The sequence below is a fragment of the Sparus aurata genome, chromosome 5 (genome assembly GCF_900880675.1).
Source record: "Sparus aurata chromosome 5, fSpaAur1.1, whole genome shotgun sequence".
In the NCBI taxonomy this organism is placed as follows: Eukaryota; Metazoa; Chordata; class Actinopteri; order Spariformes; family Sparidae; genus Sparus; species Sparus aurata.
Genome location: NC_044191.1, coordinates 32,295,433 through 32,307,411, shown reverse-complemented (window position 1 = coordinate 32,307,411; position 11,979 = coordinate 32,295,433). Strand labels below are relative to the sequence as shown.

General features: G+C 40.0%; 3 protein-coding genes and 2 non-coding genes across 5 annotated transcripts; 4 read left to right on the top strand and 1 right to left on the bottom strand.

Annotated features, from left to right (window-relative positions):
• Window positions 1-3,314: 3,314 nt before the first annotated feature.
• Window positions 3,315-3,387, top strand: trnak-uuu (transfer RNA lysine (anticodon UUU)). Its single transcript has one exon. It is a non-coding gene; the product is annotated as a tRNA-Lys (tRNA).
• Window positions 3,388-3,647: 260 nt separating this feature from the next.
• trnak-uuu (transfer RNA lysine (anticodon UUU)) lies at window positions 3,648-3,720 on the bottom strand. The gene has a single exon. It is a non-coding gene; the product is annotated as a tRNA-Lys (tRNA).
• A 237-nt stretch (window positions 3,721-3,957) lies between these two features.
• On the top strand, window positions 3,958-5,968 carry gatc (glutamyl-tRNA amidotransferase subunit C). Its single transcript, XM_030418400.1, has 5 exons — window positions 3,958-4,485; window positions 4,585-4,635; window positions 4,903-5,072; window positions 5,604-5,707; window positions 5,811-5,968. The coding sequence occupies exons 1-5, from the start codon at window positions 4,309-4,311 to the stop codon at window positions 5,870-5,872; spliced, it is 564 nt and encodes a 187-aa protein (XP_030274260.1). The 5' UTR covers window positions 3,958-4,308; the 3' UTR covers window positions 5,873-5,968.
• Window positions 5,969-6,793: 825 nt separating this feature from the next.
• On the top strand, window positions 6,794-7,806 carry LOC115582427 (polyubiquitin-like). Its single transcript, XM_030418402.1, has 2 exons — window positions 6,794-6,944; window positions 7,047-7,806. The coding sequence occupies exon 2, from the start codon at window positions 7,059-7,061 to the stop codon at window positions 7,527-7,529; it is 471 nt and encodes a 156-aa protein (XP_030274262.1). The 5' UTR covers window positions 6,794-6,944; window positions 7,047-7,058; the 3' UTR covers window positions 7,530-7,806.
• Window positions 7,807-10,333: 2,527 nt separating this feature from the next.
• Window positions 10,334-11,334, top strand: LOC115582426 (polyubiquitin-like). The gene is made up of 2 exons (XM_030418401.1): window positions 10,334-10,487; window positions 10,585-11,334. Exon 2 carries the CDS (start codon window positions 10,597-10,599, stop codon window positions 11,068-11,070), a length of 474 nt encoding a protein of 157 aa, XP_030274261.1. The 5' UTR covers window positions 10,334-10,487; window positions 10,585-10,596; the 3' UTR covers window positions 11,071-11,334.
• The last annotated feature ends 645 nt before the right edge of the window (window positions 11,335-11,979 follow it).

Here is an 11,979-nt window from a genome sequence, read left to right as displayed (position 1 = left end):
TTTACTCATTGAAGCTTAACTGATATAATGATGATACTTACTTCAGACATTGTCATAAGCTCAGACTTTATTTATGTTGCAAATGTTAGCACACATGGTTACCATTCTGTATCAAAAGAACATTAACATTGTGAACACTTTATCATGCTCTGGTTAGCATTTAGCACACAGATTGTGTTTGATAAAGTTTGATAACATTAGCATTAGCATTGTGAACACTTTAGCATGCTCTGGTTAGCATTAAGCACACAGTTTCACATTAGGCTCCTAACAAAGATGATGTTTGATAAGATTTGATAATATACACCACTTATATCAACTTATATAAAAACTACTGCTGATCGTGCTTATTGGTGAAACCTGATGAAAAGACAAACAACTTCTGAGTCATAATATAACTAGAGTAAGCAGTGAAAGTGACTATATTTAATATATAATAATGAAACATCACAGAAATATCTACTAATTCACCTTAATATGTAATTGAACCACATCTGTAGTCACACTGAAACATCTGTACTGGAGTGATTAAACTTTAAGGACAGTGCAGCATGTTGATACACTGAATTGGTATTTTAATTAATTAATGACACGCATTTAATTCCAATTTTATTTAATTAATGACAGAATTTATTAATTATTTAATGGCGTATTTATTTATTTAATTATGGTACTTTTAGTCCTCCATAATTATACACACGATTTGCAGAATTACTTCCCAAATGAAAATATAAGTAACCAAAGAGCATAACAACAAGGGGGAAGATGGCGGACCACGGTATGGAGTAGACGCGTTTGTAAGGAGCCCCACCTTCACACTATTAATTCACCTCACCAGAAAGATTTTGACTCAATTTTTGCAGTCTTAATCTGAGCAGTAGCGATATATACACAATGTCAAGAAAATTAAAAAGGCAATAAAAACCTTCGGAGAAGATTCTGTCGAAAATTACACCGAGATGGAGCCACTGAAGAGGCAGATGCTATGGCAGCTAGCGCCATTGCTGCTAGCGCTAGAACCTGGACTACAAACGAAGATGTTTTAGCAGCAGTACACAAGACAAAAAGCGTCGTGGATGAGAGGTTTGATGAGCTTAAAGAGTTCATTTTCAGCCTTCATGAGCGTGTGTCTTCAACCAAGGCTGCCGTGGAATCGCAAGAGACAACTGGAGGCGACAGGAGAGCCTAGCTAGCATCCCAGTGTAAGCTACAGGAGGCTAAGCTAGCTAACGTTTAGCTCTGGAGGCCTCCGCAGACAAAATATCCACATTATCGGGATAAAATGGAAAGCTGAAAACGACAGGCCAACCGAGTTTGTCACCAGGTTGTTACCAGAGCTGCTTTTTGCTCGACCCGTGGATTGTGGACCGAGCCCACCGAATCGCAGCGCCAGTTAAAGATGGCGTCCTGTGTTCATCTTTCCTGGCCTAACGTCAGCGACCATGAAGAGACGGATGGCCTTTCAACACATCGTCTCGGCAGATGTGGACTAACTTTGGACTGTTGAAACGGCAATGTGAATTGGGTGAGGTTAAATGTTTTCATTTCATTATTACTCATTCGTGAGGTGGAGTCCTCCTTTGAGTTGAGGGAGGTGAGTAGTTAGCTAACGTGGGCCTTTATTCAGCGCCAACGATTAGCCTTGATTTCGTGCTTGGGGGTTGGAAACGCTGCTGGTGGGATGTGTTTTCCCTCTGTAGTGTGTTCGTGTGTTTGGTTTAATGTTCTCCTTTTCTCAGCACATCTATCTTTTGCGTTTATGGCATATTCCTTTTTGCCATGGTCATGTTATATTGTAGATACTACTTATTTCAGGGGAACCAAGTAAGCGCAGTGACTTTACATTAGTATGGTGGCCCTGAAGTGCAGAACACAGCGGCAAAAAACAAAACGCCAAATAACTAAACACAACAACAAAATAGAAAACACAACAGCAAATCGGATAACACAACAGCAAAACAGACAACAACAAACACAACAGCAAATTAGAAAACACAACAACAAATCAGAAAACACAACAACAAAACAGAAACCACAGCAACAAAACAGAAGGTTAATGTTGTGTTTTCTGTTTTGTTGTGTTTAGTAAACAACAAACATGAGAAGAAGGCTAACGCTATTCAATTCGGGATGGTGATTGTGAAAAAACAGATTTTACGTATGTGGAAAATGGACTTTGTGCTGACTTGTGGCTGGGAGAAATGTCCAACCCACGACATCTTGAGAGACTGAGGCTTTATAATGAAGATAGAGGACAGGTACTTGATAAGACATGGGACCCTGTACTGAGATACCTTAAGGGGCAAGACTTACAAACTTAAAGTAAAACTCTCGCCAAAAAGCAACCAAGGCTTTATTTGCAATTGAATATGAGTCAAACCTTAATGTAAAAGCGTAATTGTGACGAAAGAGGCACTTTTAAGATATACCATAGTTTCGTTTTTGGGCAAGCAAATTTTCAATGGGGTGCAAGGGCACTTTTACGATAGCATCTAAATCTATTTTTAAAACAGTAAGAAGGCTCAACACACCATGAAACTTTGCTCATAGTATCACCAGGGCCTCTATACATGATCACGAGCATTGAGAACATTGTTTGTGTACACAGAGTTTACTAAAAAGAAGGTTTTTGAACAACTCACGGTTGCTGCTGCACCTCCGGCGCGGCGCCGTCATGGCAGACCAAAAGTGTCGATCCTGAATGCGATCTAACAGGCAGGAGAGTAATGGTGCACCGCTCCTCAAGCCTTCCTGCCTTAAGACTTCACTGTACACAGATGTATATACTTCATTTTTTTCTTTTATTTATTCAAAGATGTTTTCCCTGTGTCATTTGCCTTATTGTCTAACTATGACCATGGACTGATATCATAATTTTAGATGTGCTATGTTCTGTATGTTATATCTTCCTTTCCTATGCTCTTCTTTTCTTTTTGTCTCTCTGTCTTTTGAAAATAATATAGTGTATAATATGTCATATATTGTGATCACACTGGAGCGATACAAACAAGGAATGTTACATTTTAAAAGTGTAAATATGGCAGATATCAGAGATATCAAAAGGACAAGAGGGGGCAGCAGACTGATTCGTTTAGGGCAAATACAAATGGGACTTTTTTAATCTGAATATCAGTAAATTAAATATTTACTCTTTCTAGTGTGACATCATTCACAGACACGTTCTTGTGAAACACGAGACATGTGTTGAATACTGCCGTTGGATTCACAAGAAATGCAGGAGAAACAAATGTGCATACAGAATTAAACGGTGTGTTGTGTAACTTTTAAATGCTGTCAGGAAAACGTCGTGCAGAGCCCGGATAGCTCAGTCGGTAGAGCATCAGACTTTTAATCTGAGGGTCCAGGGTTCAAGTCCCTGTTCGGGCGATAGTATTTTCTTTGGAGAGACTTGAAGTGTGATCTAGCTGGGACGTTCTGCAGCTCCATGAAGAATTAGAAAACAACAATTAAACTGTTACTAAAAGTCGATGTAATAGCGAAGTACTAGAAGATTAATATAGACAGTTTAGAGAATAAGACAGTAATGAGAAGAGGGAATGTGACTATACAAGCCTTGTTTATATGACGTGCTCGCAAGCACCGCTAACATGAGCTTGAGCCTGAGCAAAAAACATGAAAAGTACGATCGCCCGAACAGGGACTTGAACCCTGGACCCTCAGATTAAAAGTCTGATGCTCTACCGACTGAGCTATCCGGGCTCTGCACGATAATCACTTACAGTCCAACATAACGGTACAACCCAATGTTGTCGCTGTGTTTCAGTATTTGTATCTATTTGTTTCTTCTGCGTGCGTTCTGCCTCCAACGACAGTATTCAATACATGTCTGTTTCACAATGATTTGTGTTTTCTAATCTGTACATTTGAATAAGACTGATTCTATTTTTTACTATCGTGTGTTTTTAATAGTTCGCATGCGTCAACGACAGCATTCGACACAGGAAAGGGCGATTTTATGCTGCGTGTCTTTCAAATATATAACACATAACGATATTTTGCTAAATATGGTTCTATATTAAACAGAATTAAACAGATTTAAGACTTCCTCAGTATTTGTCGACTGAAACGAACCCGTCCGTTGTCTGCGCGGAACATAAACGAAGAAGGAAGTCCGTGGGGATAAACCTCTCGCTTCCCTTCGTCCTCCTCACTCCTCTGGGCTAAGTAGCTACAACAGACTGTTAGCTAGCGTCCAAGTTAAGCTAGTTTAGACTCACAGGACTGAAAATGTGACGCTGTTTTTACACAATACACTGTTTTATAGATAGTTAGCTCATTGTGCCGAAAATGTCGGTGTTTAGCTTCGCTGTTACACGAACATTTAGCGTGTCTGTACAAAACATTCGACCTTTATGTAAACTGTTGAACGGTGGACACTCGGGAACAAACGTTCAGGATTTCCTCGGAAGAAGAAATAGTAGCGTACAGACGCGTCTGTTCAGCTCTAGACCACTTAACCCCAAGGTAAATAAAACGTCAGTGGTTATTGTTTTTGTCACAGTGGGTTTTGTTCTGGAGTCAATGCAGAACACAGTTGATATACCTGTGTTTCATATCTGATAGGTACCGGAGTTTCCAACATGGGAGCCAGTACCAGAGGACCAACTGCCCCCGGTAAGACTGGATGAATGCTAACATATGACAGTGTTAGCATGGTGTTACATATGAAGTGACATAATGCCATGACAGACAACGAGGTGACTTTAGTTTTAGGTTGGATATTGTACAAACAATCACTCAACACAAAATCACACACAGTAGTCAGTTGAACTAAACTGTATATTACAGAACAGCAGAGATAAACAGAGGTCTGTGTTCAGATCAGGATGTGGAAACAATGGAAGGAAACTGTTTCTAAAGCAACACACCATCTATTTACAGCCAGCCCAGATCACTGCAGACCTGGTGGACAAGCTGGAGAGACTGGCCTTGGTGGACTTCCGCACCAAACAGGGCCTGGAGTGTTTGGAGAAAGCCATACGATTCGCAGATCAGCTACATGTTGTCGACACATCAGGGGTTGAACCAATGGATTCAGTTCTGGAAGACAGGTACAGTAGAGCAGCTGTCGGAGAAGGTTACAGATCCTGATACCAATACCACTGCATGAAATCCTGCATTCAGACCTTTGCCTTAGCATATAACAGCTCTGTTTTCAGCTCTGTGACATAAGATTTTCCAGCTTATCCAGCTTATCCAATATGCTTTTTGAAGAGTTTATTTCTTGTATTAGGTAGGAGAAAACTCTCAACACATAAAGGAACACATCATCCTTCATTTTATTACAAACATTTAAAATGAACACATTCGGGGAGGCTATCATTTAACGGGGCAGGAATGGTACAACAGATTATAATCTATTCAGTAACGACAGCTGTCAGACACAGATAGTGGAATAAACAGGTTCAATATTCTCCTCGTAGATAAAGTGGAGTAGAAGTATAAAGTTACTTAAGTACAGTTGAGTTCATCGAGTTATAAGCAGAGTTTTGTGATGAATGAACAAAAACTGTAGCTTTAATTTTAAGCTCTCATTAAGCCTGTTAAATAATTGTAGTTCTGTTTTATTTGTGCACATTCAGGGCGTTATTCCTGCGGGACGATGCAGTGACTGAAGGCGACTGTGCTGAAGAGCTGCTGCAGCTCGCCAAAAACACAGTTGAAGAATATTTTGTGGCCCCACCAGGTAAGAAAATGCCTAGATACATAGATTTTTCTGTAATAAGCACTTCTTTATAATTGGTTGCAATTGTGTGGATCATTAACTAATATCTGTTTTCTGTCCACAGGAAACATTCCTCTACCGAAGAGGGAGGAGAGGGCTGCGATGCTGAAACACTCAGAGCTATGATGATTATGAATTTATCTTTGGTATTTATTACTAATTGTTATTTTGGATGTTGTTGTTGTTGTTAAAAAATAAAAACTTGCTGGTCATGGATCTAGATTGTTTTTTCCAGTTTCATTTATCTATTTTTAGTTTCAGTATCGTTTTATTAAACTTGTAAGTGAGAAGTGTGTTGGCAGCCTGCAATATGAAGAGTGTCAGTGAAACAGCACATTGTAAAAAGGGTCAATAATTGTTATTGGCCACAAGAGAGCAGATTATATTGTGACATGAGAAATGAAACCTCCCTCTTCTCTCTCAGTTAACTGTACAAGCCTGTGGATGATTTGTTTATTGATGCTGCTGGACTGTGGATGTCCGATGTGACTTTACGTACGTTGCTGAGAGCCTTGTCTGTGTTCCCCGACTCTCTCCAGTCCACCAACATAATCAAACAATCAAAAGATCAAAATCCCAATATGACCCACTTATAGCACAACACAGAACCTCCACAGAGCCCCTTTAAAGTCCATTGTTTTGTCAGATACAGTAGAAAGTCTTAATGTCCAGCTTTAATTTAAGTGTGTTAAAGTTGATTAAAAGGAAACTACTAATCTTTTACCTCAGTTTCGGTTTAGTTTCCACACAAAGCATGTTTTCACAAGCATGAATCTTAAAATAGACTTTTACTGTGATTAACTGATCGAGCCACTCCTCAATACAAGTGGAAAGTCCTCATTTGACGTCAGGCCCTCACCTGTTAATCATCATGATTTTCGGAATGCCTCACCTGTGTGATAAAACTTTGTTATTACTAAAGGAGGTGAATTCCAAACATACCCTGGAGCAGCAGCAGTGCAAGCTGGGATCAAAACATTACACTTTGTCACAATAGTTGCATCATTATTTGGAGAATGGAAACTGAAAGTTAAGGAGAACGAATGCTAAGTGAGGGGAGGGTGAGCAGCTGACTCAGCCCGACAGTATATAAACAGAGCTGATGTGAGATCTGTGGCACAGCTTCGGATATTGTTGAGCATCATCTGTGTGCTTGCCAGCGTCTCCAGACTGTTTTCTCAAGTGATCAAAAAACAAGGTAAGAAGCTTTTCTTCTTCAAGACTTCAAAGGTGTTTTCTTTCCTACACTTGAATATAAAGTAAAAATGGAATTTTAATTTGTATTTTGATAATCTTTCAGACAACTTTCATCATGGATATCACCATCACTATGCTGGGTGGAGCGTCCCACCACCTTACTGTGAACCCGCAGGACACCGTGAGCTCCCTGAAGAGACTCATCCAGAGTCAACTGGGAGTCTCTGTTCAGGAGCAGAAGCTGGTGTTTGTGAACGGTGAGAAGAAAACTCTCAGCGACGACTCAAAGCCTGTCAGCTGGTACGGTCTACATTCCGGCTCCCAGGTGTCTCTGCTGATCACCAAGCCGCCACCCATCCAGGTGTTCCTCACCAACCTACAGGGAAAGAAGAGCACGTATGATATCAAACCTGACGAGACCGTGAGGAACTTCAAGCAAAGGGTGCAGAAAAGAGAGGGGGTCCCAGTGGAGCAGCAGAGGCTCATCTACCAGAGCAGAGAGCTGACAGATGACAAAACACTCTCTTACTATAATGTTGAAGCCCTCGGCACCATCAACATGACGTCCCGTCTGAGAGGAGGCTGAGGACACTGCCGGTTCAAATATCAGCAAAATAGATTTACTGTCGCCTGTTGAATGAAAAAAACAATTAGTATTATATTCTTTTTTTTTACTTGTAGTTTTAAAAATCAAAGCATTCCACATGTAAGTGTGTCATGTCTTAAAAACTAGATTGACTTTGTATTATTTGGTCTTAACAGTTTTTGTTATTTATAAAGCGCAGCATTTTGTAATGTCTTTGGACAAATACATATTTTATGTATGTTACTGTTTCAAAATAAAGTCTCAGATGTGAATTTGAATGATGTCTTTACATTTTTCCAGTATGTGTTCCCTCAGCTCAGAGGTGGAGCTGTACCCTGTACAGACCACCACCACATAAAAAAGGCAGTTTAGCATCGCAGGAGATAATCAGAAGAAATGCTGTATGTGAGAATGAGTTCAGTAGAACAGTGAACAGCTTAAAGCCACTGTGAGGAAGCAGTCCTCCTTTAGATGTGCTGTCTGTGCATAAAAATTACAGGAAGCTGTATTTCCTCACAGATGCAAGGTGGGTGTACCAAAACAAGGCGACCATGTTGGCAAACTGCCCGAAACTGAAGACAGGAAAACCACATTAGTGCCGTCAGTATGTGACTCATCATTTGTTCAATGGCAGGACTGCAGTGCGATACACGGCCTATCTGAACAAACACAGGTTTACCAACTTCCTCCCATCGTTCATCCAGGCCTCAAAACAAAAAATAGTTAACTCACAAACAGTTAATAAACATTATGACTCCGAACTTGATTTAATGGTAGTAAAATTCTAAAGCATCCATCTCAACTTGGATGTGATCATTGTACTGTGTGAAGAAACATCATTTTACATGATTTGTGCTGACCAGTGGCTGTGAAAATGTTCTTCTTGCCAGTAGAAAAGTAAAATCAACAAGTCAAACGTTGTGATGGCGAAAACACGGTGCCAGTGCTTTCAGATGTGGTCACACAGCTGTGGCCTGACACCCGATACAGGATGAACAGTAACTCATAGCAGCTCAGCTCTGTGTGTCAGGTCTGTACACAACAATACTCTAGATGAGAAGCTCCTATAATATGTGCTATTAGATGCACCAATCAGATATTTTCTCCTATGATGCAACATCCACCAGCTAAAGACAGATTTTAACGGATACAGAGCACCACTCCTGTATAAGTGCGCTTTAAAATAACAATAATAATACATTTAAAATCTGTAAATGAACAAGAACTGTAGTTTTGTGCTAATTTTAACTGTGTTGTTCTTGAAAAATGTATAAAATTATATAATCCAGCGAGGCTGGAAGATAAGACACACAACACACATTTCATTCTAATAGTGATCGTAAGCTTTCAAGGTGGCATCGTGTGATAAAGAGCGGCTGTCCAGCTGTGTCTTCCTTGTTGCTACATCTCTTACAAAACTTGATATTTACTTTTTTATTCCCTCCAGAGGTTTTGCTGTGGAGGTTCTGTTCCAAATTGAGAGTGAATACAAAGGCTGATGGGCCTTGTGTCGTGACAGATGTACAAATCTAAAGCTAAAATCTGCTGTACATCAATATATACTGATTTTTAAATGTGTAAGTAATCCTGAGGTTTAACATAAATGTACATTCAGGGCGTTATTCCTGCGGGACGATGCAGTGACTGAAGGCGACTGTGCTGGAGAGCTGCTGCAGCTCGCCAAAAACACAGTTGAAGAATATTTTGTGGCCCCACCAGGTAAGAAAAAGCCTAGATACATAGATTTTTCTGTAATAAGCACTATTTTATAATTGGTTGCAATTGTGTGGATCATTAACTAATATCTGTTTTCTGTCCACAGGAAACATTCCTCTACCGAAGAGGGAGGAGAGGGCTGCGATGCTGAAACACTCAGAGCTATGATGATTATGAATGTATCTTTGGTATTTATTACTAATTGTTATTTTGGATGTTGTTGTTGTTGTTAAAAAATAAAAACTTGCTGGTCATGGATCTAGATTGTTTTTTCCAGTTTCATTTATCTATTTTTAGTTTCAGTATCGTTTTATTAAACTTGTAAGTGAGCAGTGTGTTGGCAGCCTGCAATATGAAGAGTGTCAGTGAAACAGCACATTTTAAAAAGGGTCATTATTATTTTTTATTGGCCACAAGCGAGCAGATTATATTGTGACATGAGAAATGAAACTTCCCTCTTCTCTCTCAGTTAACTGTACAATCCTGTGGATGATTTGTTTATGAAAGCTGCTGGACTGTGGATGTCCGATGTGACTTTACGTACGTTGCTGAGAGTCTTGTCTGTGTTCCCCGACTCTCTCCAGTCCACCAACATAATCAAACAATCAAAAGATCAAAATCCCAATATGACCCACTTATAGCACAACACAGAACCTCCACAGAGCCCCTTTAAAGTCCATTGTTTTGTCAGATACAGTAGAAAGTCTTAATGTCCAGCTTTAATTTCAGTGTGTTAAAGTTGATTAAAAGGAAACTACTAATCTTTTCCCTCTGTTTCGGTTTAGTTTCCACACAAAGCATGTTTTCACAAGCATGAAGCTTAAAATAGACTTTTACTGTGATTAACTGATGGAGCCACTCCTCAGTACAAGTGGAAAGTCCTCATTTGACGTCAGGCCCTCACCTGTTAATCATCATGATTTTCGGAATGCCTCACCTGTGTGATAAAACTTTGTTATTACTAAAGGAGGTGATTCCTAAAGGTGCCCAGAGCAGCAACAGTGCAAGCTGGGATCAAAACATTACACTTTGTCACAGTAGTTGCATCATTGTTTGGAGAATGGAAACTGAAAGTTAAGGAGAACGAATGCTAAGTGAGGGGAGGGTGAGCAGCTGACTCAGCCTGACAGTATATAAACAGAGCTGATGTGAGATCTGTGGCACAGCTTCGGATATTGTTGAGCATCATCTGTGTGCTTGCCAGCGTCTCCAGACTGTTTTCTCAAGTGATCAAAACACAAGGTAAGAAACTTTTTTTTAACTCCAAGACGGTTTTCTTTCCTAGACTTGAATATGAAGTAAAAATGGACTTTTAATTTGGATTTTAATTATCTTTCAGACAACTGTCATCATGGATATCACCATCACTATGCTGAATGGGGCGTCCCACCACCTGACGGTGAACCCACAGGACACCGTGAGCTCCCTGAAGAGACTCATCCAGAGTAAACTGGGAGTCTCTGTTCAGGAGCAGAAGCTGGTGTTTGTGAACGGTGAGAAGAAAACTCTCAGCGACGACTCAAAGCCTGTCAGCTGGTACGGTCTACAGTCCGGCTCCCAGGTGTCTCTGCTGATCACCAAGCCGCCACCCTTCCAGGTCTCCCTCACCAACCTACAGGGAAAGAAGAGCACGTATGATATCAAACCTGATGAGACCGTGAGGAACTTCAAGAAAAGGGTGCAGAGCAGAGAGGGGGTCCCAGTGAGCCAGCAGAGGCTCATCTACGAGGGCACAACTCTGGCAGAAGATGAGAAAACATTCTCTGACTATAATGTCGAAGCCCTCGGCACCATCAACCTGACGGGCTATCTGAGAGGAGGCTGAGGACTCTGCTGGTTTAAATATCAGCCAAAAAAAAGTTGATTTACTGTAGCCTGTCCAATGAAAAACAAATAGCATTTGATTTAAAAATCAAAGTATTCCACATTGTAATTGTGTCATGTCTTAAAAACTTGATTGCCTTTGTATTATTTTGTCTTGACTGTATAAATGTTATTTATAAAGCGCAGCATTTTGTAATGTCTTTGCACAAATACATGTTTTATTTATGTCACTGTTTCAAAATAAAGTCCCAGATGTGAATTTGAATGGTGTCTTTACATTTTTCCAGTATGTGTTCCCTCAGCTCAGAGGTGGAGCTGTACCCTGTACAGACCACCACCACTTAAAAAGGCAGTTTAGCATCACAGGAGATAATCAGAAGAAATACTGTATGTGAGAATGAGTTCAGTTGTACAGTGAACAGCTTAAAGCCACTGTGAGGAAGCACTCCTCCTTTAAAAACTGCCCGAAACTGAAGACAGGAAAACCACATTAGTGCCGTCAGTATGTGACTCATCATTTGTTCAATGGCAGGATTGCAGTGCGATACACGGCCTATCTGAACAAACACAGGTTCACCAACTTCCTCCCATCGTTCTCCAGGCCTCAAAACAAAATAAAGTTAAATCACAAACAGTTAATTAACTTATTATGACTCCGAACTTGATTTAATGGTAGTAAAATTCTAAAGCATCCATCTCAGCTTGGATGTGATCATTGTACTATGTGAGGAAAACATCATTTTACATGATTTGTGCTGACCAGTGGCTGTGAAAATGTTCTTCTTGCCAGTAGAAAAGTAAAATCAACAAGTCGAACTGTAGTTTTGTGCTAATTTTAACTGTATTGTTCTTGAAAAAAACATGAAATTATATAATTATAATGCCTCAGCGCCACAATAAAAGACAGATT